Source organism: Oncorhynchus kisutch, linkage group LG20, assembly GCF_002021735.2.
Source record: "Oncorhynchus kisutch isolate 150728-3 linkage group LG20, Okis_V2, whole genome shotgun sequence".
In the NCBI taxonomy this organism is placed as follows: Eukaryota; Metazoa; Chordata; class Actinopteri; order Salmoniformes; family Salmonidae; genus Oncorhynchus; species Oncorhynchus kisutch.
The window spans coordinates 19,265,425-19,290,823 of NC_034193.2; the positions used below are offsets into that span (position 1 = coordinate 19,265,425).

General features: G+C 44.0%; 1 protein-coding gene across 1 annotated transcript in view; it reads left to right on the forward strand.

Moving 5' to 3' along the window:
* tbkbp1 (TBK1 binding protein 1) overlaps positions 1–25,399 on the forward strand; it is a 69,027-nt gene that overhangs the window by 26,234 nt on the left and 17,394 nt on the right. Inside the window, exons 2-5 of the mRNA XM_031799988.1 lie at positions 4,730–4,973; positions 12,857–12,982; positions 16,227–16,331; positions 17,868–18,012. Of these exons, the coding sequence (XP_031655848.1) occupies positions 4,746–4,973; positions 12,857–12,982; positions 16,227–16,331; positions 17,868–18,012 (604 nt within the window). The 5' untranslated portion in view covers positions 4,730–4,745. The remainder of the gene's footprint in view (positions 1–4,729; positions 4,974–12,856; positions 12,983–16,226; positions 16,332–17,867; positions 18,013–25,399) is intronic.

The window sequence follows — 25,399 nt, forward strand, 5'->3', positions numbered from 1 at the left end:
ACGAGATAAGATCACGAATATCCTACCAACGGGACATCAAAGACTGTAATATCTTATGCCTCACGGAATCGTGGCTGAATGACGAAATGGATATTCAGCTAGCGGGATACAAGCTGCACCAGCAGGCTAGAACAGCACACTCCGGTAAGACGGTGGGGGGGGGGGGGGGGGGTCTGTGCATATTTGTAAACAATAGCTGGTGCACGAAATCTAAGGAAGTCTCTAGATTTTGCTCGCCTGAAGTAGAGTATATTGTGATAAACTGCAGGCCACACTACTTGCCTAGAGAGTTCTCAGCTATACTTTTCATGGCTGTTTATTTACCACCACAGACAGATGCTGGCACTAAGACCGCACTCAGTCAGCTGTATAAGGAAATAAGCAAACAGGAAATCACTCACCCAGAGGCGGCGCTCCTAGTGGTCGGAGACTTTAATGCAGGGAAACTTAAATCAGTTCTACCAAATCTCTATCAACATGTTAAATGTGCAACCAGAGGGAAAACAATTCTAGATCACCTGTACTCCACACAGGGAGACGCGTACAAAGCTCTCCCTCGCCCTCAATTTGGTAAATCCGACCACAACTCTATCCTCCTGATTCCTGCTTACAAGCAAAAATTTTATCAGGAAGCACCAGTGACTCGGTCTATAAAAAAATTGTCAGATGAAGCAGATGCTAACCTACAGGACTGCTTTGCTATCACAGACTGGAACATGTTCCGGGATTCTTCCGATGACATTGAGGAATACACCACATCAGTCACTGGCTTTATCAATAAGTGCATTGAGGACGTCGTCCACACAGTGACGGTACGTACATACCCCAACCAGAAGCCATGGATTACAGGCAACATTTGCACTGAGCTAAAGGGTAGAGCTACCGCTTTCAAGGTGCGGGACTCTAACCCGGAAGCTTACAAGAAATTCCGCTATGCCCTGCGACAAACCATCAAACAGGCAAAGCGTCAATACAGGGTTAAGATTGAATCATACTACATCGGCTCCGACGCTCGTCGGATGTGGCAGGGCTTGCAAACTATTACAGACTACAAAGGGAAGCACAGCCGCGAGCTGCCCAGTGACACGAGCCTACCAGACGAGCTAAATCACTTCTATGCTCGCTTTGAGGCAAGCAACACTGAGGCATGCATGAGAGCATCAGCTGTTCCGGACGACTGTGTGATCACGCTCTCCGTAGCCGATGTGAGTAAGACCTTTAAACAGGTCAACATACACAAGGCTGCGGAGCCAGACGGATTACCAGAACGTGTGCTCTGGGCATGTGCTGACCAAATGGCAGGTGTCTTCACTGACATTTTCAACATGTCCCTGATTAAGTCTGTAATACCAACATGCTTAAAGCAGACCACCATAGTCCCTGTGCCCAAGAACACAAAGGCAACCTGCCTAAATAACTACAGACCCGTAGCACTCACGTCCGTAGCCATGAAGTGCTTTGAAAGGCTGGTAATGGCTCATATCATCACCATTATCCCAGAAACCCTAGACCCACTCCAATTTGCATACCGCCCAAACAGATCCACAGATGATGCAATCTCTATTGCACTCCACACTGCCCTTTCCAACCTGGACAAAAGGAACACCTATGTGAGGATGCTGTTCATTGACTACAGCTCAGCCTTCAACACCATAGTACCCTCAAAGCTCATCACCAAGCTAAGGATCCTGGGACTAAACACCTCCCTCTGCAACTGGATCCTGGACTTCCTGACAGGCCGCCCCCAGGTGGTGAGGGTAGGTAGCAACACATCTGCCACGCTGATCCTCAACACTGGAGCTCCCCAGGGGTGCGTGCTCAGTCCCCTCCTGTACTCCCTGTTCACCCACGACTGCATGGCCAGGCACGACTCCAACACCATCATTAAGTTTGCTGACGACACAACAGTGGTAGGCCTGATCACCGACAACGACGAGACAGCATATAGGAAGGAGGTCAGAGACCTGGCCGGGTGGTGCCAGAATAACAACCTATCCCTCAACGTAACCAAGACTAAGGAGATGATTGTGGACTACAGGAAAAGGAACACAGAGTACTTCCCCATTCTCATCAACGGGGCTGTAGTGGAGCAGGTTGAGAGCTTCAAATTCCTTGGTGTCCACATCAACAACAAACTAGATTGGTCCAAACACACCAAGACAGTCGTGAAGAGTGCACGACAAAGCCTATTCCCCTCGGGAAACTAAAAAGATTTGGCATGGGTCCTGAGATCCTCAAAGGGTTCTACAGCTGCAACATCGAGAACATCCTGACCGGTTGCATCACTGCCTGGTACGGCAATTGCTCGGCCTCCGACCACAAGGCACTTCAGAGGGTAGTGCGTACGGCCCAGTACATCACTGGGGCAAAGCTGCCTGCCATCCAGGACCTCTACACCAGGCGGTGTCAGATGAAGGCCCTAAAAATTGTCAAAGACCCCAGCCACCCCTGTTCTCTCTAATACTGCATGGCAAGCTGTACCGGAGTGCCAAGTCTAGGACAAAAAGGCTTCGCTATTCTATTTGCATTGTGTGCCACCCCCCAACCCCTCTTTTACGCTGCTGCTACTCTGTTTATCTTATATGTATAGTCACTTTAACTATACATTCATGTACATACTACCTAAATTGGCCCCAACAACCAGTGCTCCCACACATTGGCTAACCGGGCTATCTGCATTGTGTCCCACAATCTGCCAACCCCTCTTTTTATGCTCCTGCTACTCTGTTCATCATATATGCATAGGCACTTTAACGATACCTACATGTACAGTGCCTTGCGAAAGTATTCGGCCCCCTTGAACTTTGCGACCTTTTGCCACATTTCAGGCTTCAAACATAAAGATATAAAACTGTATTTTTTGTGAAGAATCAACAACAAGTGGGACACAATCATGAAGTGGAACGACATTTATTGGATATTTCAAACTTTTTTAACAAATCAAAAACTGATTCAAAATTATTCAGCCCCCTTAAGTTAATACTTTGTAGCGCCACCTTTTGCTGCGATTACAGCTGTAAGTCGCTTGGGGTATGTCTCTATCAGTTTTGCACATCGAGAGACTGACATTTTTTCCCATTCCTCCTTGCAAAACAGCTCGAGCTCAGTGAGGTTGGATGGAGAGCATTTGTGAACAGCAGTTTTCAGTTCTTTCCACAGATTCTCGATTGGATTCAGGTCTGGACTTTGACTTGGCCATTCTAACACCTGGATATGTTTATTTTTGAACCATTCCATTGTAGATTTTGCTTTATGTTTTGGATCATTGTCTTGTTGGAAGACAAATCTCCGTCCCAGTCTCAGGTCTTTTGCAGACTCCATCAGGTTTTCTTCCAGAATGGTCCTGTATTTGGCTCCATCCATCTTCCCATCAATTTTAACCATCTTCCCTGTCCCTGCTGAAGAAAAGCAGGCCCAAACCATGATGCTGCCACCACCATGGTGATGAGCTGTGTTGCTTTTACGCCAAACATAACGTTTTGCATTGTTGCCAAAAAGTTCAATTTTGGTTTCATCTGACCAGAGCACCTTCTTCCACATGTTTGGTGTGTCTCCCAGGAGGTTTGTGGCAAACTTTAAACGACACTTTTTATGGATATCTTTAAGAAATGGCTTTCTTCTTGCCACTCTTCCATAAAGGCCAGATTTGTGCAATATACGACTGATTGTTGTCCTATGGACAGAGTCTCCCACCTCAGCTGTAGATCTCTGCAGTTCATCCAGAGTGATCATGGCTGCATCTCTGATCAGTCTTCTCCTTGTATGAGCTGAAAGTTTAGAGGGACGGCCAGGTCTTGGTAGATTTGCAGTGGTCTGATACTCCTTCCATTTCAATATTATCGCTTGCACAGTGCTCCTTGGGATGTTTAAAGCTTGGGAAATCTTTTTGTATCCAAATCCGGCTTTAAACTTCTTCACAACAGTATCTCGGACCTGCCTGGTGTGTTCCTTGTTCTTCATGATGCTCTCTGCGCTTTTAACGGACCTCTGAGACTATCACAGTGCAGGTGCATTTATACCGAGACTTGATTACACACAGGTGGATTGTATTTATCATCATTAGTCATTTAGGTCAACATTGGATCATTCAGAGATCCTCACTGAACTTCTGGAGAGAGTTTGCTGCACTGAAAGTAAAGGGGCTGAATAATTTTGCACGCCCAATTTTTCAGTTTTTGATTTGTTAAAAAAGTTTGAAATATCCAATAAATGTCGTTCCACTTCATGATTGTGTCCCACTTGTTGTTGATTCTTCACAAAAAAATAGTTTTATATCTTTATGTTTGAAGCCTGAAATGTGGCAAAAGGTCGCAAAGTTCAAGGGGGCCGAATACTTTCGCAAGGCACTGTACATACTACCTCAATAAGCCTGACTAACAGGTGTCTGTATTATAGCCTTGCTACTCTTTTCAAATGTCTTTTTACTGTTGTTTTATTTCTTTACTCACCTACACACACACACACACACACACCCACACACACCTTTTTTCCTGCACCATTGGTTAGAGCCTGTAAGTAAGCATTCCACTGTAAGGTTTGCACCTTTCGGGTGTATTCGGGGCACGTGACAAATAAATATTGATTTGATTTGTTATAGCAGCAAAGGGGGGGGACCAACACCATTTCAATGCCCATGATTTTGGAACGACATGTTTGACGAGCAGGTGTCCACATACTTTTGGTCATGTAGTGTATCTTCCTACTAATCATCTCTCTCTCCCTCTGGCAGGTTGAGGCTCTGAGCAATGGAGTCTCTATTCGGCGGTGAGCTTAGGCTGCTGGGAGGTGGCGAGGGCTTAAAAGAGGACGGCTGTGGCGACGTGGGCTGGTCCTCCTCACCCCTCCCTGAAGACATGTACTCCGCCTCCCACTTCACACTCATCACCGCCTACCAGGACATCAAGACACGGCTGGCGGGCCTGGAGAGAGAGAACAGCGGCATTAAGAGGAAGCTCAAGATCTACGAGATCAAGGTAGGCCTCAGAGCTGATAGGTTGACAGATGAGCTTTTCCTGATCCTGACCATGTGACTTGACCAGGAAATAGTCTAAGCTCCAGTTAGGGGTCTGAGATGTTTCTGGGAAAGACAAACTCCTTGGCCCAAGCAAGTCTCTTCTTATTATTGGTGTCTTTTAGTAGTGGTTTCTTTGCACCAATTCGACCATGAAGGCCTGATTCATGCAGTCACCTCTGAACATGTTGAGATGTGTCTGTTACCTGAACTCTGTGAAGCATTTATTTGGGCTGCAATCTGAGGTGCAGTTAACTCTAATGAATTTATCCTGTGCAGCAGAATTAACTCTGGGTCTTCCTTTCCTGTGGCAGACCTCATGAGAGGCAGTTTTATCATAGAGCTTGATGGTTTTTGCGAATGCACTTGAAGAAACTTTCAAAGTTCTTGACATTTTCCATATTGACTGACCTTCATGTCTTAAAGTAATGAAGGACAGTCGTTTGTCTTTGCTTATTTGAGCTGTTCTTGCCATAATATGGGCTTGATCTTTTAATAGTGCTATCTTCTGTTTACCAACCCTACCTTGTCACAACACAACTGATTGGCTGAAACGCATTAAGAATGAAAGAAATTCCACACATTTTTAACAAACTTTTAACAAGGCACACCTGTTAATTGAAATGGCTTCCAGGTGACTACCTCATGAAGCTGGTTGAGAGAATGCCAAGAGTGTGCAAAGCTGTCATCAAGGCAAATGGTGGCTACTTTTAAGAATCTCAAATACAAAGTATGTGTCTAAGCTTTTGACTGGTACTGTATATATTATTACTGTGTAAATTGTTCAAAGTAGTCATTGAGCAAAGTTTGAATGGTTTGCTAAACTTTTAAATCAATGGTTTTTGTTTTTAAATGTGGAATTGCCCAGGATTCTCACTTACTTACTGACGGCCTTATGAGTGTCCACCCCGATATTGGAAGGTTAAGAGTTTGATCCCCGGCCGAGTCATACCTGTCCAGGGGGTGTACTTGCACATCAAGCTGCCTCACGCTACAGAAAAAAGAGGCTGCTGCTCCTATGAGCTGTTCCAGCTCGCAGACGCCAAGTCTCGTGCAAGGCTACTTACTGACGAATCTAGCTTCCATATGCCCTGTGTTGATGACTACCACTGTTGCATGTTGCATGTGAGGGACGAGGTCTCAGTATCCCATCTGTGGTGGTATTGTGCTGAGTAAGTGATGTGTCACCCCCGCTCTCTACATGCATGGAGTAGCAGGAGAAGTAGTGTAGAGGAGCACAGCTGGTGCAGCAGATGAACAGTCTGAGCTGTCCCACCTGGCAGGGGGGACTCTAATGTGACCCTGTGGGACAACGCTGCAGGTGGGATGAAAGAGAGGAGAGAAAACGGACAGGATGGAGTGAGAGGGGTGGAGGGAAGAGAGAGAGATGGGTGAAGAGCAAGGTACAGAGAGAAGGGCAAGAGAGAGAAATAAAGAGGAGAAGAGAGTGAGCGGGAGGGTGGTGAAGAGAGTGCCCTCGGGGCTTGAGATTGCTATTTTTGTCTCTGTCCTGCCCCCCCCAGATGTATGTACCCTCAGTAACAGACTGTCCATTAGGAAAGCAGCTGGCACTCAAGGCTTTTGGCCTCCATAAGGTTGCAGTGCGGTTGAATGCCTATAAAGTCTTTATTAAAATAACAGTTTGTTCAGTTTTAATCACCCCAAAAAAGAATGCGTTGATTTGGTTAGTACTGAATTATTCTCTTGTGACAGATGAAATAGAATAGCAAGATTTGGTTCTGGGTGCCGAGATTCCTACTAAATACGATGTGCTGTGCCTGTTTAAATACATTACGTAGCTAGTCTGTGCTTTTTTTTTTTGATAATGCGATTGGCCTTTCCAAAATTGCACAAATGTGAGGAATTAGTTGGTCTGAATCTGAGTTGCAGATATGAAAATGTAAAAAATAAATAATCCAATGTTAAGGCTGGCTTAAAGTAAGGTGGATGACAAGTGGAGAGTTTAGAGCAGTGGCGTCAGTTTAGCTAAACCTAGGGTATGACAAAGTGGGGTGGGGGGGGTTGATTCCCCCAAGGCATTTTTAAGTTTCTGGCTCATTTACATTTACTGCATTTCGACACAATTGAAAAACTCACAAATTATATGGAGAACAGCAAAAACAAACAAAAATGACCCCAGACATGAATTATAACTGCAATATTTGGCTTAAAGGTCTGTGAAACTGAGTGTACAATGTGAACCACAACTGTCCTCCTCGTCATAAATTGACTCATTTACTTGTGTAATGGCGCATACAGTGCAACATTAAATATAAGCATAATACACGCAATCGAGTCACAACTTCTCGGGCCGACTCTTTTCTCTGTATATATCAATGATGTCGCTGATTCTTTGATCCACCTCTACGCAGACGACACCATTCTGTATACCTCTGGCCCTTCTTTGGACATCTGGCCCTTCTGTATACCTCTGGCCCTTCTTTGGACATCTGGCCCTTCTTTCCAAACGAGCTTCAACGTCATACAACACTCCTTCCGTGGCCTGCAACTGCTCTTAAATGCTAGTAAAACCAAATGCATGCTCTTCAACCGATCGCTGCCCTCACCTGCCAGCCCGACTAGCATCACTACTCTGGACGGTTCTGACTTAGAATATGTGGACAACTATAAATACCTAGGTGTCTGGCTAGACTGTAAACTCTCCTTCCAGACTCACATTAAGCATCTCCAATCCAAAATTAAATCTAGAATCGTCTTCCTACTTCGCAACAAAGCCTACTTCACTCATGCTGCCAAACATACCCTCGTAAAACTGACTATCCTACCGATCCTGGACTTCGGCAATGTAATTTACAAAATAGCCTACGACACTCTACTCAGCAAATTGCATGCAGTCTATCACTGTGCCATTTGATTTGTCACCAAAGCCCCATATACTATCCACCACTGCGACCTGTATGCTCTCGTTGGCTGGTCCTCGCTACATATTCGTCGCCAAACCCACTGGCTCCAGGTCATCCCCATATTGTTTTGATTGACTTTTTTTTGCTCTTTTGCACACCATTTCTACTTGCACAAGTCTTTGCTAGGTAAAGCTCCGCCTTATCTCAGCTCACTGGTCACCATGGCAACACCCACCCATACTGTAGCACGCGCTCCAGCAGGTATATTTCACTGGTCACCCCCAAAGCCTGGAACAAAGTGCAAAAATCACTGAAGTTGGAGACTTATATCTCCCTCACTAACTTTAAGCGTCAGCTGTCAGAGCAGTTTACCGATCACTGCAGCTGTACACAGCCCATCTGTAAATAGCCCATCCAACTACCTACCTCATCGTCATATTGTTTTTATTGACTTTTTTTTGCTCTTTTGCACACCAGAATTTCTACTTGCACATCATCATCTGCACATCTACCACTCCAGCGTAAATTGCTAAATTGTAATTACTTCGCCCCTATTGGAGTATTTATTGCCTTACCTCCTTACTTAATTTTCACACACTGTATACAGATTTTTCTATTGTGTTATTGACTGTACATTTGTTTTTCCCATGTGTAACTCTGGGTTGTTGTTTGTGTCGCACTGCCTTGCTTTATCTTGGCCAGGTCGCAGTTGTGAATGAGAACTTGTTCTCAACTGGCCTACCTGGTTAAATAAAGGTGAAATAAAAAAACAAGGCCGACATCAATGTGAAAGTAACCGGAGTAAAAGAAACAGCTGACCGTGAACTAGGCCAGATAAATCCTACACATGATTTGAAATAAAAGGCATACATCCAGGGGCGCAACTTTGGTTTTAGAAGTATGTGTGTGGGGGGCTCGGGGGCGTCCGCATGGTCCTAAAGCACACCGTTCCCTCTTTTTGTATCACATTCTTATTATAGAACTGGGGGGGGGGGACAAAAATGCACCCCTGCTTACATCAAAGACTTACTTAAGTCTACAATCGACAGGGGCCCATGATGACAAACTCAACCAAAGAGTGACAAAAATCCCGAAATACAAAAGGAACATCTACACATGCCTTTTTAAAGTGTGCAGCTCCTTGGTAGCCTACAGGTAGACATAGTGGAGCTCCGTGGCATGGAGCTGAATGGACAGTTTAGTGGCCAGTATAGAATTATTTTCTTTATGGGCAATTCAAATGTATTTTAGCACAGTTAGGTATCATAACTAGCACACAGATCTTAAGAAATGGTAGGATCAATTGTAAATTGTCACTCCACATGAAAAGGTTGCCGACCCCCTGCTTTAGGCTTTATAAAGCCACCCTTGTGGAACGACACATACAGTGAAGGCTATTACGAGAGTGTCATTGTCTCCTGGGCTTCCCACCAACGTTGTCTTGTACGCTTCCTGCTCAGTTTTGCATTTGCCTGTCTGCATTATTCGCCAGGGAAGGGAAACCTTCTGCGAATATGGAAGCATTGTATCAACAAGGTAGCTCTGAGAATATTGAAACATTGTATCAACAAGGTAGCTCTGAGAATATTGAAACATTGTATCAACGAACTAGCCGGCTCAGAGAATATTGCAACATAGTAGCCAATGAGGGGGCGGCTCACATATTTTCTTCCCCGGGCCAGCTTGTCTCTGTCTGATATTATTGTGTTGCCTCTGCAGTAGTTGCACTATCTGGGTGCTTTTTTGATATTTAAAAAAAGCTCTACATCCACACTATAGCTAAATAACGTAGCAATGTTTAATTACGTTTTGCCTGCAAGATTTATAAGAAAATCTCATTTAAATTGAGGAAGATGGACAAGCAAGACTGATAGAGGGAGAGGTGGAAATTCATTATACCAGTGGCAGGTAGTCTATAGGTAGGGATTAGGGCAGCCCAGTCATTCAAGATTGACCGAAATTGGATATCTATGCATGTTCTGATGTCGGAAATGCCTTCAAAACTGGCCACTGGGGGCAACAGTGAGCACTATTACCATCAAGTAGACTTGATGTAGACTTTTACAAGGGTGTTGTGGACGGGGGTGGTGGATGAGCAAATAGATACGAAGGTTGCATGTTCAATCCCAGTCATGGACAGTGTTTTTATTTTTTACATTTTTAACCCTATCCCAAACCTTAACCCTTACTTTAACCATTCAGAATTCAGAACGAGTGCCTAAACTTAACTTCGAAATGTGACGTTTGGAGACGTTTGGAGAAATGGAACGATACAGAGCAGCAGGAGCAAATTTGACGTTTGGGGAACATGGATGAACGTCTAATTCTGCAGTGAGACTGTGAAAACCTGTTGGTTTAGAGATGCAGGCAGAGGATGATGATGGAGTAGATCTACAGCAAAATGTTTTTTAAAGTTAGCCCAACTAAGTAATAATTAATGATTTGCATGATCTCAATTATCATTCTGTCACTGCATGACAATGTACATTTGTTATAGCCTACAATTGTTATTGTCTTTGAAGCCAAAATGCGCTAAAGAGCAAGTACATGAATACCAACACATGAAACCAAAATTGCACTAGCCTACTGGATGAATGAATATCCTTGTTGTTAGGTTAGATTACTCGTTGGTTATTACTGCATTGTCGGAACTAGAAGCACAAGCATTTCGCTACACTCGTATTAACATCTGCTAACCCTGTGTATGTGACAAATAAAATTTGATTTGATTTGAATATCCATTATGCCTACAGCTATCACAGCCTATATTTTAATGGTAATAAAATAGCTTTGTGTTTTGAATGGTCACTGAAAAAGAGGGTTTCCCCACCCCCCACCTCCCAATTCAGCCCCTGGCTATCAGATTACAACAAGGCTTACAAGGCCAAGTTCAAATGCCGACATCAAATTCAAAGCAATCGGCGCACTGCCTAAATGGCTGACTCACAAGATAAACTGTCACCGTCTCTGCTCTTTGTGCTTTCTAAAAGTGAGAGAAAAGGATGCAGGCTGGCAGCTGCTCCTCAAGCAATGCTGCGCATGGTCCTAAAGCCAGTCAGTAAATACGCTAAACAGCCAGCCAATACGTAAAACAGCCAGCCAATACGCTAAACAGCCAGCCAATACGGAAAACAGCCATTGCATTTTAATCGGGATTGGACTGATTTTTAGTCTACTTTACATTTGTTGTCTTGAGCTAGGGTATGGTGACTGCCTTACCCTGCCATACCCAAATAACGCCCATGGCTTAGAGTGGCTTGTGCTTCACGGTGTGATGACTGTGTGGCCCTGGAGACTTCCTTCCAGAGCTCCAACACGCTCTGCTAATTCAGCCTGAGTAGAAAGAAGTGTTCCTCTAAATGGAAAATGTCTGTTTGTTCCTCACGTCAACATCACTGGATGATTTAGGTACTCCAAAAGAGAGATGAGCTGGAAGATGGAACCATCATTTGCTTTCTGGTTATATTATATAACTTGTGTTGTCCCTGTTTGGTTTGGTTTCCCCAGATGCTCAACTCACTCATGCTGTCCCTCTATGCTCTGTATTTCTCTGTATTTCTCTAACAATGTAGGATCACCGCGTTGCAGGAAAACTTTCCTGCAGGAAATGTAAAAGACGTTGTGTTATTTGAGGTTTAAAAAGGCTTCTGAAGTTTGTAATTTTCCCTTTGATTTTCCCTTACAAAAAAATAGATCAACCCCTACAAAAATGTCCATTACTTATAATCCACATAATAATGCACATTTCCTGTTGTGCAGCATTACTTTCCAGCTGTAGCAAACTGGTTCAAATGAAGATTCTACATCAGTAAAGTCTAACAAGATGTAATTATTATTTTACACAGGTACAGTACACACTTACTCATTCCAGGGTTTTTCATAATTTTTTACTATTTTCTACATTGTAGAATAATAGTGAAGATATGAAAACTATGAAAGAACACTTTGAAAACTATGAAAGATTCATGTAGTAACCAAAAAAGTGAAGTGTAAAACAAAATATATATTTTACATTTTATGTTCTTCAAATAACCACCCTTTGCCTTGATGACAGCTTTGCACACTCTTGGCATTCTCTCAACCAGCTTCATGAGGTAGTCATCTGGAATGTATTTCAATTAACAGGTGTGCCTTGTTAAAAGTTAATTTGGGAAATGTCTTTCCTTAATGCGTTTGAACCAATCAGTTGTGTTGTGACAAGGTAGGGGTGGTATACAGAAGATAGCCCTATTTGGTAAAATATCAAGTCAATATTATGTAAAGAACAGCTCAAATAACCAAAGAGAAACAACAGTCCATCATTACTTTAAGATATGAAGGTCAGTCCATTTTTAAAATGTCAAGGATTTTGAAAGTTTGAAGGTGTATTCGCAAAAAAACATCAAACACTATGATGAAACTTGGTTTTATGAGGACCGTCATAGGAGAGGAAGACCCAGAGTTACCTCTGCTGCAGAGGATAAGTTCATTAGAGATAACTGCACCTCAGATTGCAGCCTGCATTTATTGAATAAATGCTTCACAGAGTTCAAGTAACAGACACATCTCAACATCAACTGTTCAGAGGAGACTGTGTGAATCAGGCCTTCATGGTCAAATTGCTGCAAAGAAACCACTACTAAAGGACACCAATAATAAGAAGAGACTTGCTTGGGCCAAGAAACATGAGCAATAGACATTTTCCCTGTAGAAATCTGTCCTTTGGTCTGATGACTCCAAATTTGAGATTTTTTGGTTCCAACCTACGTGTCTTTGTGAGATGCAGAGTAGGTGAACGGATGATCTCCGCATATGTGGTTCCCACTGTGAAGCATGGAGGAGGAGGTGTGACTGTGTGGGGGTGCTTTGCTGGTGACACTGTCAGTGATTTATTTATAATTCAAGGCACACTTAACCAGCATGGCTACCACAGCATAATTATCCCCCTTATTTCCCCTGTATGTATGTGTACATAATTCCATGATTCTCTCTCCCTTCCCAGTTCCCAATGATCAGTGAGTTTGGGGAGGACAGGAACTCCTACTGCAGCTTTGAGTCCAAGGAGAATGCCCTGCTGCAGTCAGAGAACGGCAACCTGCAACAGAGAGTCAACGCCCTCACTCACGAGGTGAGACACCTGGGGCTTAATTTAATTCCACCCACAATGCAGTATTTATGAACGGCAGTTGCTGTCCTTTCCGTGGTCAAATCAAATCACAGGATGATTTTGTGAACTGTGAAAACTGAGATGCTTTTTGTTTTCAGAATAAGTGCGTGGGAGCAGGCTGTAGTTTGTACACAGTGTAAACATTGCTAGAGCAGTGTTTCCTCTGGCCATAAAACCAAATAACTCCACTATTCTTCCCTGTAAAAAAATTGTATATCACTTTGTCTCTTGCTGAGAGGGAGGAAGGAGAGGCAAGAGAGGAGAGGTGAGGGGGAACGGTGTGGAGGGAGTATGCAAAGCTGTGAGAGAGTAAAAGAGCGAGAGGGAGGAAGTGGTTTATGGGGAGCGAGTCAAAGCGTGCCCATGGAAGACACAAGGTCACAGCGCTTCAACACAGGCCTTTATAAAAGATTGAATGCCTCAGCGAGTATGCTCCATACACAGTCAAGACACTTTTTGCTTCCCCTGCTAACCTGAAACGGTGGCTTCCACCTAGTAAAATAGGGGTGTACTTGTCTGGTCCATTTTCAGCTTAGTGGGCCTGTCTAACTCGTTTTTTTGTTGCACAGAATTTGCATTATCTGGTTAATAATGGGGGCCTCAAAGAAAGAATTGGGCCAGTGTGTTAGAAATGCCAGGGCTGATTTCTGGTCCCAGTCCACCCCTGTAGGAAGACGATGGTTGCTATCCACAAAGCTATCCACTCATCTTAGTCACGATGTTGACAGCCTGGCTCACCTTGGCCGTGATTTCAGTGTGTTACCATAGACACGCTGCTGCTGAATAATTCTCTGCTCAAGCATCCAGTAATGTCATATCTCTCTTTGTCCTAGCTCCCTTTCTCTCTTTCCCTCTCTCTTTTTTCTGACTTTCTCTCACTCCTTCTTTCTCTCTGGACCTCTTCCTCTCTCTCTCTCTCTCTCTCTGTCTCCTTCGCTCTCTTTCTCTCTTCCTTTCTAGCTCTTTCTCTCTCTCTCTCTTTCTCATCAGATGCTTTCCCGCCCCCTCCTTTGTTTCCATCTTGATCTCTTTCATTTGTCTTCTTCCAAAGTCATCTATCCATTTGCCCACCATGTCTCCCACATACATTATCAGTAATGAGTTTCTATGACTTTGACAATCTAGTTATCAGACAGGGCCCATGTTCACAAAGAGTCTCAGAGTAGGAGTGCTGATATAGGATCAGTTTAGCCTTTTAGATATTAATGAACAAGATTCTGTGGCCTATCCTACTCCGAGAGGCTTTATGAATACGGGCCTTGATCTGTGGGTGTAAAAGTAACTAAGATACTATTGTTGCAAAGTCTTTTGTCTCAATTTTGAAACTAATTGATGGAATGAGAATACATGTAAAGGCTGTCGAGACTGTCGGAGACACTGTAACCATGAATGGCTGGTGATGGCACACATCACTGACTACAGCTCAGCGTTCAACACCATAGTCCCCTCCAGGCTCATCACCAAGCTCGGAACCCTGGAGACTGAACACCTTCCTCTGCAACTGGATCCTGGACTTTCTGACAGGTGCCCCCAGGTGGTAAGGGTAGGTAACAACATATCTGCCATGCTGACCCTCAACATGGGGGCCCCTCAGGGGTGTATGCTTAATCCCCTCCTGTACTCCCTGTTCATCCACAACTGTGTGGCCATGCACAACTCTACCATCATTAAGTTTGCTGACAACACAGTGGTAGGCCTGATCACCAATGACAATGAGACAGCCTACAGGGAGGAGGTCTGAGACCTGGCAGTGTGGTGCCAGGACAGCAACCTCTCCCTCAACGTCAGCAAGACAAAGGAGCTGAGCGTGGACTACAGGAAACAGAGCGGGGAGCTTCCACATCGACGGAGCTGTCGTGGAGCAGGTTGGAAAGATTTGGCATGGCCCCTCAGATCCTCAAAAAGTTGTACAGGTGCACCATTGAGAGCATATTGACTGGCTACATCACCGCTTGGTATCGCAACCGCCTTTGATCGCAAGGTGCTACAGAGGGTGGTGGGAATGGCCCAGTATATCACTGGGGCCTACTTCCCTGCCACCCAGAACCTCTATACCAGACGGTGTCAGAGGAAGGAAAATTGTCAAAGACCCCAGCCACCCATGCCATATACAGTGGCGAACCCCCGCAAGGTTCGATCATGGCAAGCGGTACCTGAGCACCAAGTATAGGACCAATGCACAATCACTGGACTCTACCCACACACTCACTCATACACACTACACTGACACTCCAACACACACACATGGATATTGATGCTACACACACACACCCATACACACACTTTCCTGCTTCTGCTACTCTGTTTATTATCTATCCTGATTGCCTAGTCACTTTTACCCCTAAAGAAGTACTCAGCTACCTTATACCTCGTATCGGTACTCCTTGCATATAGCCTCGTTATTGTTAGTTGTTGTGTTACTATTTTATATTTGCTCATTTTCTTACTTTTTAACTTTGGGAAAGGGCTATAAAGTAAGAATTTCACAGTAGTGAAAGTCTATACCTGCTGAAATTCACCAAATGTGACAAATACATAATTGTTTTGTTGTTGACACTAACACGGTCTGAAGTTGTCCTGTATAAGGATCATTATGCAATATTTGTTCAGGCTTCAGACTGAGAGAAACATTAAAAAAAAACTCAAATAAACAAGTGAATCTGTTTTGTTTCTAAGAAGTTTCAACAGTGACATGAATCAAAACAGGAACTTGTGGCTGGCCCTTCAGTCATATAATTCCTCATCTCTCTCTCCCTTTCTCTTTCTCTCTTACTCTCTCTCTCTCTTCTCCCTCCCCTCTCTCCCCCTCTCACTCTCCCCCCTCTCTCTCTCTCTCTCTCTCCCTCTCCCTCTCTCCCCCCCTCTCTCCCCCTCTCTCCCCCCTATCTCCACCTCTCACCCCCCTCTCTCTCCCTCTCCCTCTCCCCCCCCCTCTCTCCCCCTCTCAACCCCCCCTCTCTCTCCCTCTCCCTCTCTCCCCTCTCTCTTCTCCCTCCCCTCTCTCCCCCTCTCACCCCCCCCCCTCTCTCTCTTCTCCCTCCCCTCTCTCCCCCTCTCACCCCCCCCCTCTCTCTCTCCCCCTCTCACTCTCCCCCTCTCTCTTCTCCCTCCCCTCTCTCCCCCTCTCAACCCCCCCTCTCTCTTCTCCCTCTCCCTCTCTCCCTCTCTCACCCCCCCACTCCCTCTCCCTCCCTCTCTCCTCCAGGCCCAGAAGAGGAAGGACCGTGAAGAGCAGCTGGAGGATGTGATTCAGGCCTATGAGAAAATCCACATGGAGAAGAGCAACCTCCAGAGAGACCTGGACAAGATGGTCAGATACCTCCATCCCATACCTTCATCTCTGCGTCCCTCCACCCTTCATCCAGCCATTTCCCATCCCTGCATCCCTCCTTCCTTCCTTCCTACCTTCCATCCATCCACTTCTTCATCACTGCATCCCTCCATCCAGCCAATCCACGATATGTCCACAAATGTCCCAAAAATGCTTTTTGAACATCCATATAATGATATTAAATATTCATATTCAAACTTTTTAGGAACGTTAATTATTTATTGAACACTTTCCCTAAATTGCAATGACAACAGGGGGTCTAGAGCCTTGCCTAACCCCAAGCAGCTGTTCAGAGGCCCTATATCAGTAGAGGGTTTCTCATGATTAATTATGAGGCCATGCTTCTACCCCAGCCTGTGTGTTCTACCTGGTTACAAGCCAGATTGAAGCCCAATAAAGCAGAGATCCCCAAAAATACTTTAGAAATTACTTCCCAAAAAATGATTTAAGAAAATCGTGTCTGAAATTGAAAAGCATCACTATGCACTCTCAGCATTTTGCATGTGTTCCAAAGGATATGAGATCACGTGTGTGAAAGAGGTCGATTGTAGAAACCACCTACCCTGAAACCATTTACAGTAAATGTGAGGTCCAATAGAATTACTTTATACTGGCTAAGATTTTAACTACACTACTGTTCAAAAGTTTGGGGTCACTTAGAAATGTTCTTGTTTTTGAAAGAAAATAACTATTTTTTTGTCCATTAAAATAACATCAAATTAATCAGAAATACAGTGTAGACATTATTCATGTTGTAAATGACTATTGTAGCTGGAAACGGCCAGTTTGCTCTGTTCTGTGAAGGGAGTAGTGCACAGCGTTGTACGAGATTCTCAGTTTCTTGGCAATTTCTCGCATGGAATAGCCTTGATTTCTCATAACAAGAATAGACTGACGAGTTTTAGAAGAAAGTTCTTTGGTTCTGGACATTTTGAGCCAGTAATCGAACCTACATATGCTGATGCTCCAAATACTCAACTAGTCTAAAGGCCAGTTTTTTTATTGCTTCTTTAATCAGGACAACAGTTTTCAGCTGTGCTAACATAATTGCAAAAGGGTTTTCTAATGATCAATTCGTCTTTTAAAATGATAAACTTGGATTATCTAACACAACGTGCCATTGGAACACAGGAGTGATGGTTGCTGATAATGGGCCTGTGTATGCCTATGTAGACATTCCAAAAAAATCAGCCGTTTCCTACAATAGCCATTTACAACAATAACAATGTCTACACTGTATTTCTTATCAATTTGATGTTATTTTAATGGACAAGAAATGTGCTTTTCTTTCAAAAACAAGGACATTTCTAAGTGACCCCAAACTTTTGAATGGTAGTGTATGTTATACCTGCCATTATGTATACCATATATCAAACTCTAACCAGGACACTAATAAGCATTTGGTCTTACACCCAACTTTCCACTAGTCTGATTCCAGATCTGTATGTGCCTTACCCGACTTCTCCGAATATCATTGTCAAAGCCAAATGTTTGTGTTTCTGTATCTGATCCTAGACCAGCCTAGTGGAGAAACACGTAGAGCGAATCCTAGGTCTGGAGTCTGCTCTGAGACAGAGGGACAACTCGCTACAGAAGTTCAACACCCAGCTACACAGCAAGGACATCCAATACCTGCAGCTGCACAGCCCAGACAATCACAGTGAGTCTCTATTAAAGGTGGCACAAGCCTTGAAACCCTTCTCACACACAATTGTCTGCCGACGCTAGCAGGATTGGACTAGTATTTTCATTTCAATACACTTTAGTCCAGGATCTGATTTAAAATATGATTAGTCAATGTCCTCATAAAAATAAAAAATTGGCAGCTTTACTGCCTCCAGAGCTGGCCAAATTCAAATTGGATGGACCCCAATCCTGTTTGTTCCAGTAGTTGGGTTTCTCTGTCTTCCTTTTCCTATTCCTAGCATATCTTGCTGTGTTGACCGGGATGTTTTTTTTTATGAGCTGTGGTCCTCAACTAACTGGTTAAGTAAAGGTTAAATACATTCCTCTAAGGACCACTCGCGCCCATCTTCTTCTTTGGGATAATGGCATTCGCAACAATTATATGTGCATTCTGCCACCTAATGTGCAGGTGTATAATAAAGATCCCCCAAAATGAAACAATCTGGGGGAAAGAATCAAATACAATCAAATATATATATACAGTGCCTTGCGAAAGTATTCGACCCCCTTGAACTTTGCGACCTTTTGCCACATTTCAGGCTTCAAACATAAAGATATAAAACTGTATTTTTTTGTGAAGAATCAACAACAAGTGGGACACAATCATGAAGTGGAATGACATTTATTGGATATTTCAAACTTTTTTAACAAATCAAAAACTGAAAAATTGGGCGTGCAAAACTATTCAGCCCCTTTACTTTCAGTGCAGCAAACTCTCTCCAGAAGTTCAGTGAGGATCTCTGAATGATCCAATGTTGACCTAAATGACTAATGATGATAAATACAATCCACCTGTGTGTAATCAAGTCTCCGTATAAATGCACCCTGTCTTTCAAAGATGATTTGTAAAAAATCAAAATAACTTCACAGATCTTCATTGTAAAGTGTTTAAAACGTCTTATGGCTGGGGGCAGTATTGAGTAGCTTGGATGAATAAGGTGCCCAGAGGTACCCAGAGTAAACTGCCTGCTACTCAGTCCCAGTTGCTAATATATGCATATTATTAGTATATTTGGATAGAAAACACTCTGAAGTTTCTAAAACTGTTTGAATGATGTCTGTGAGTATAACAGAACTCATATGGCATGCAAAAGCCTGAGAAAACAAAATCCAACCAGGAAGTGGGAAATCTGAGGTTAGTTGTTTTTCAACTCATTCTTTATTGAAGATACAGTGGGATATTGGTCATGTTGCACTTCCTAAGGCTTCCACTAGATGTCAACAGTCTTTAGAACCTTGTTTGATGCTTCTACTGTGAAGTGGAGCCGAATGAGAGGGAATGAGTCAGAGGTCTGCCAGAATGCCTTGAGCTCGTGACGCTCGTTCACGTGACAGCAAGCTCTGTTCCATCGCAATTCTACAGACAAAGGAATTCTCCGGTTGGAACATTATTGAAGATTTATGTTAAAAACATCCTAAAGATTGATTCTATACATCGTTTGACATGTTTCTACAGACTGTAACAGAACTTTTTGACATTTTGTCTGCTCCTAGTGAACGCGCTTCGTGAGTTTGGATTTGTTTACAAAACGCGCTAACAAAAGTAGCTATTTGGACATAAATTATGGACATTATCGAACAAAACAAACATTTATTGTGGAACTGGGATTCTTGGGAGTGCATTCCGATGAAGATCATCAAAGGTAAGTAAATATTTATAATGTTATTTCTGACTTCTGTTGACTGCACAATATGACGGATATCTTTTTGGCTTGTTTGGTCTCTGAGCGCCATACTCATGCAAACCATTGCATGGTTTGCTTTTTCCCGTAAAGCTTTTTTGAAATCTGACACAGCGGTTGCATTAAGGAGAAGTGTATCTAAAGTTCCATGTATAACACTTGTATTTTCATCAACATTTATTAGTAAATTGATGTGGCTCTCTGCAAAATCACCGGATGTTTTTGGAACTACTGAACATAATGCGCCAATGTATACTGAGATTTTTTGATATAAATATGAACTTTATCGAACAAAAAATACATGTATTGTGTAACATGAAGTCCTATGAGTGTCATCTGATGAAGATCATCAAAGGCTAGTGATGAATTCTATCTCTATTTCTGATTTTTGTGACTCCTCTCTTTGGCTTGAAAATGGCTGTGTTTTTCTGTGACTTGGCTCTGACCTAACATAATCGTTTGTGGTGCTTTCGCTGTAAAGCCTATTTGAAATCGGACACTGTCGTGGGATTAACAAGAAGTGTATCATTAAAATGGCGTGAAATACTTCTATGTTTGAGGAATTTTAATTATGGGATTTCTGTTGTTTTTAATTTGGCGCCCTGCACTTTCACTGGCTGTTGTCATATCGATACCGTTAACGGGATCTCAGCACTAAGAAGATTAAACACTGTTTCCCATGCTTGTTCAATGAACCATGAACAATTCATGAGCATGCACCTGTGGAACGGTCATTAAGACACTAACAGCTTACAGACGGTAGGCAATTAAGGTGACAGTTATGAAAACCAAGACAGGCCTTTCTACTGACTCTGAAAAACATCTGCGTGAATGTGCCTTAGGCATGCTGCAAGGAGGCATAAGGACTGCAGATGTGGCCAGGGCAATAAATTTCAATGTACTGTGAGACATCTAAGACAGGGAGACAGGACGGATAGCTGATCGTCCTTGCAGTGGCAGACCACATGTAACAACACCTGCACAGTATCGGTACATCCAAACTTCACACCTGCGGAACAGGTACAGGATTGCAGTAACAACTGCCCAAGTTACACCAGGAACGCACAATCCCTCCATCAGTGATCAGACTGTCCGCAATAGGCTGAGAGAGGCTGGAATGAGGGCTTGTAGGCCTGTTGTAGCAGGTCCTCACCAGAGATCACCGGCAACAACGTTGCCTATGGGCACAAACCCAACGCTGTTCGCTGGACCAGACAGGACTGACAAAAAGTTATCTTCACTGATGAGTCGCGGTTTTGTCTCAACAGGGGTGATGGTCGGATTCACGTTTATCATCGAAGGAATGAGCGTTACACCGAGGCCTGTACTCTGGAGCGGGATTGATTTGGAGGTGGTGGGTCCGTCATGGTCTGCGGCGGTGTGTCACAGTATCATCGGACTGAGCTTGTTGTCATTGCAGGCAATCTCAACGCTGTGCGTTACAGGGAAGATATCCTCCTCCCTTATGTGGTACACTTCCTGCAGGCTCATCCTGACATGACCCTCCAGAATGACAATGCCACCAGCCATACTGCTCGTTCTGTGCGTGATTTCCTGGAAGACAGGAATGTCAGTGTTCTGCCATGGTCAGCAAAGAGCCCGGATCTCAATCCCATTGAGCACATCTGGGACCTGTTGAATCGGAGGGTGAGGTCTAGGGCCATTCCCCTCAGAAATGTCCAGGAACTTGCAGGTGCCTTTGTGGAAGAGGGGGGGTAACATCTCACAGCAAGAACTGCCAAATCTGGTGCAGTCCATGAGGAGGAGATGCACTGCAGTACTTAATGCAACTGGTGGCCACACCAGATACTGACTGTTACTTTCTAAATATATTTTATATTTTTCAAAGTAGCCACCCTTTGCACACTCTTGGCATTCTCTCAACCAGCTTCACGAGGAATGCTTTTCCAACTGTCTTGAATGAGTTCCTACATTTCCCTATCCCATCTGGAGGAATATCTATGTAAGGAATATCTATTTAATAATGTTGTTCATTGACTACAGCTCAGCATTCAACACCATAGTACCCTCCAAGCTCATTATTAAGCTTGAGATCCTGGGTCTCAACCTCGCCCTGTGCAATTGGGTCCTGACTTTCTGACTGGCCGCCCCCAGGTGGTGAAGGTAGGAAACAACATCTCCACTTCGCTGATCCTCAACACTGAGGCCCCACAAGGGTGCTGCTCAGCCCCCTCCTGTACTCCCTGTTCAGCCATGACTGCGTGGCCATCAACTCAATCATCAGGTTTTCAGACACCACAACAGTAGTGGACTTGATTACCAACAACTACGAGACAGCCTACAGGGAGGAGGTGAGGGCACTCAGAGTTTGGTGTCAGGAAAACAACCTCTCACTCAACGTCAGCAAAACAAAGGAGATGATTGTGGACTTCTGGAAACAGCAGAGGGAGCACCCCCTATCCACATCGACGGGACAGCAGTGGAGAAGGTGGAATGTTTTAAGTTCCTCGGCGTACACATCACGGACAAACTGAAATGGTCCACCCACACAGACAGTGTGGTGAAGAAGGCACAGCAGCGCCACTTCAACCTCAGGAGGCTGAAGAAATTTGGCTTGTCACATAAAAGCCTCACAAACTTTTACAGATGCACAATTGAGAGCATCCTGTTGGGCTGTATCACGGCAACTGCACAGGCCTCAAAGCATTTATTAGGGCTGCAATCTGAGGTGCAGTTAACTCTAATGAACTTATCCTGTGCAGCAGAGGTAACTCTGGGTCTTCCATTCCTGTGGTGGTCCTCATTAGAGCCAGTTTCAGCATAGCGCTTGATGGTTTTTGAGACTGCACTTGGATAAACTTTCAAAGGTCTTGAAATTTCCCAAATTGACTAACCATGTCTTAAAGTAATGATTGGACTGTCGTTTGTCTTTGCTTATTTGAGCTGTTCATGCCATAATATGGACTTGGTCTTTTACCAAATAGGGCTATCTTCTGTTTACCACCCCTACCATGTCACAACACAACTGATTGGCTCAAATGCATTAAGAAGGAAAGAAATTCCACAAATGAACTTTTAACAAGGCACACATGTTCATTGAGATGCATTCCAGGTGACTTCCTCATGAAGCTGGTTGAGAGAATGCCTAGAGTGTACAAAGCTGTCATCAAGGCAAATTGTGGCTACTTTGAAGAATATATCAAAAATAAAAAATACATGTATAAACACTTTTTTGGTTACTACATGATTTCATATGTGTTATTTCATCGTTTTGATGTCTTTACTTTTTTATTCTACAATGTAGAAAATAGTAAAAAATAAAGAAAACCCCTTAAATGAGTAGTTTTGTCCGAACTTTTGACTGGTACTGTGTCTATATAATCTATCAATAGCAACAATTTTATTAAACTAAGTCAGCCTGCTTTTCTAACAACATTCTAATCAGGTCTCTACTCAGGCTCAGAAGGATCCTGTGAGGGCGGGACATTTTCTGGCGACAGTAGTCCAAGCAGTTCTTCTGCTGTGAAGCGTCGGAGGCCCAAACACATGTTGGCTGCAGATACTGTTTATCTGTTTATCAGATACTGTTTATCAGCTTCTTGGACTTCTTGTACAGTACAGTTAATAACAGTGGTTATAAATGCTACAAAATCCACCTTCATTACAATAAGTGTATCCAGATCACTTGATTGACGTACAACATTTGCAACTGGTTGCGGTCCGTCCACAGCCATATCTTAGCAGGGCACTGGTAAAAGCATAGCAGGGCACTGGTAAAAGGTGTTATCTCTGGCCTCCCGTTGGACATTAATAGTGGGCCCTACTGTCTGTAGAATGAGCAGAGCGGGCCCTACTGTCGGGAGAATGAGCAGAGCAGGCCCTACTGTTTGTAGAATGAGCAGAGCGGGCCCTACTGTCGGGAGAATGAGCAGAGCGGGCCCTACTGTTTGTAGAATGAGCAGAGCGGGCCCTACTGTCTGTAGAATGAGCAGAGCGGGCCCTACTGTCGGGAGAATGAGCGGAGCGGGCCCTACTGTCGGGAGAATGAGCGGAGCGGGCCCTACTGTCGGGAGAATGAGCAGAGTGGGCCCTACTGTCTGGAGAATGAGCGGAGCAGGCCCTACTGTCGGGAGAATGAGCGGAGCAGGCCCTACTGTCGGGAGAATGAGCGGAGCAGGCCCTACTGTCGGGAGAATGAGCGTAGCAGACCCTACTGTCGGGAGAATGAGGGGTAACAGAGGAAAACCATTCAAATAATGACATGCTCTCCTTAAACTGGTAACAACTTCAGTTCTGTTTGTGATATTAAGATTCTAACAACGGCAGTGTGTTATATAGACTTATTTAGTAAGAGAACGGAGGGGGGCTTGACTTTAAAAATGACACAGTAATTAAATAAATTAATCACAAGTTAATAAGTTAATGAGCAGTCGAAATGACTGCTTTAGGGATTCTAGTGTTAACTACTCCTGAATTTTTTCCCCCCTAAGTTATACACTATTAATCTCCAACGGGAGGCCAGAGATAACACCTTTTACCAGTGCCCTGCTCTGAAAATCAAAGCTGTCCACTGCATGCATCGATCATTTTGCTCTTTAGATATACACGATATCAACACCATATCGCTACTGGTTACTTTGACGGAATCCACTTTTCTCAACGCCTTCTTCACCATCCTCGTGACTTCAAAAAGTCTTCCCAAATGAACATCCTTATCCAAAGAAACGCACTCCAACAAGCAACGATTCATCAGACTCGTTATCCACAACCACTTTTCCCTTTTAGTTCCATTCTTGGACTTCACTGTTGTCCACTCATCCTTCTCACTAACTGTACTCAATGCGCTCTCAGCTTCAAACAACACTTCTGCTACCGCCATCTCAACCTCTCTCCACTGTCTGCTGGCTAGCTACCTCCCGCTCTCACGAGACTCATGACAACCGAAATTGATTTGGGGAAACAGAACTACTATTGGCCAACTCTCTCCCATCTTGCACTGCTGCTTCCTATATGCTAATTACACAGTACCACCCACTCCAGCTGAGGGTAGCAGGTCACTCCTGAAGAGAACAGCTGCTATGGAGTCACAAGGCCTGAACTGTGTCCCCCTAGTAAAAATGACGCAAAACGCAGATGAAATGCATCATTAATACCTCTCTTATTGCTGAGTCATGCCGAGGTGTATTTATGTGAAGGGTTGTCCTTCAGATGGAAAGTGTTCATGATATGCTTTAGTACCATTACATGTTGAAATGTATTATTCTGTACACTACTGTTCACTACTGCCTCAACCACAGGCTGACCTGTACACATTAAAATAAAAGGGAAAGCCACTTAGTCTAGTACAGGGTTCCCTAACTGGCGAACCGCGGGCTGAATTTGACCCTGAATCTAGTTGATGATCCCAGCCCTAGTAGTTCAGCTGTGACTTGTACACAAACACAAATGTGTGCGTTTGATGTAATTGCGTAAGTTGCGTGCAAGAGAGTGTGGGCAATATACTGTGTTAGAGAGGATTTGTGTGTTTTCTATCAGTGCGAGTTGTGTGTATGTGTTTTTTTCCAGTGTCAGTGTGTCAATGCCTGTGTGTTGTGTGAGGTGGCTGGTGAGATGAGATAGACGACTCCTCTATCACAATAGCTATTGGCTGAGTGACGGCGTCTGTATGAGCTGGGCTCCGAGGCTGTGCGCACGCACGCTCCTCCACCCAGGTGGAAA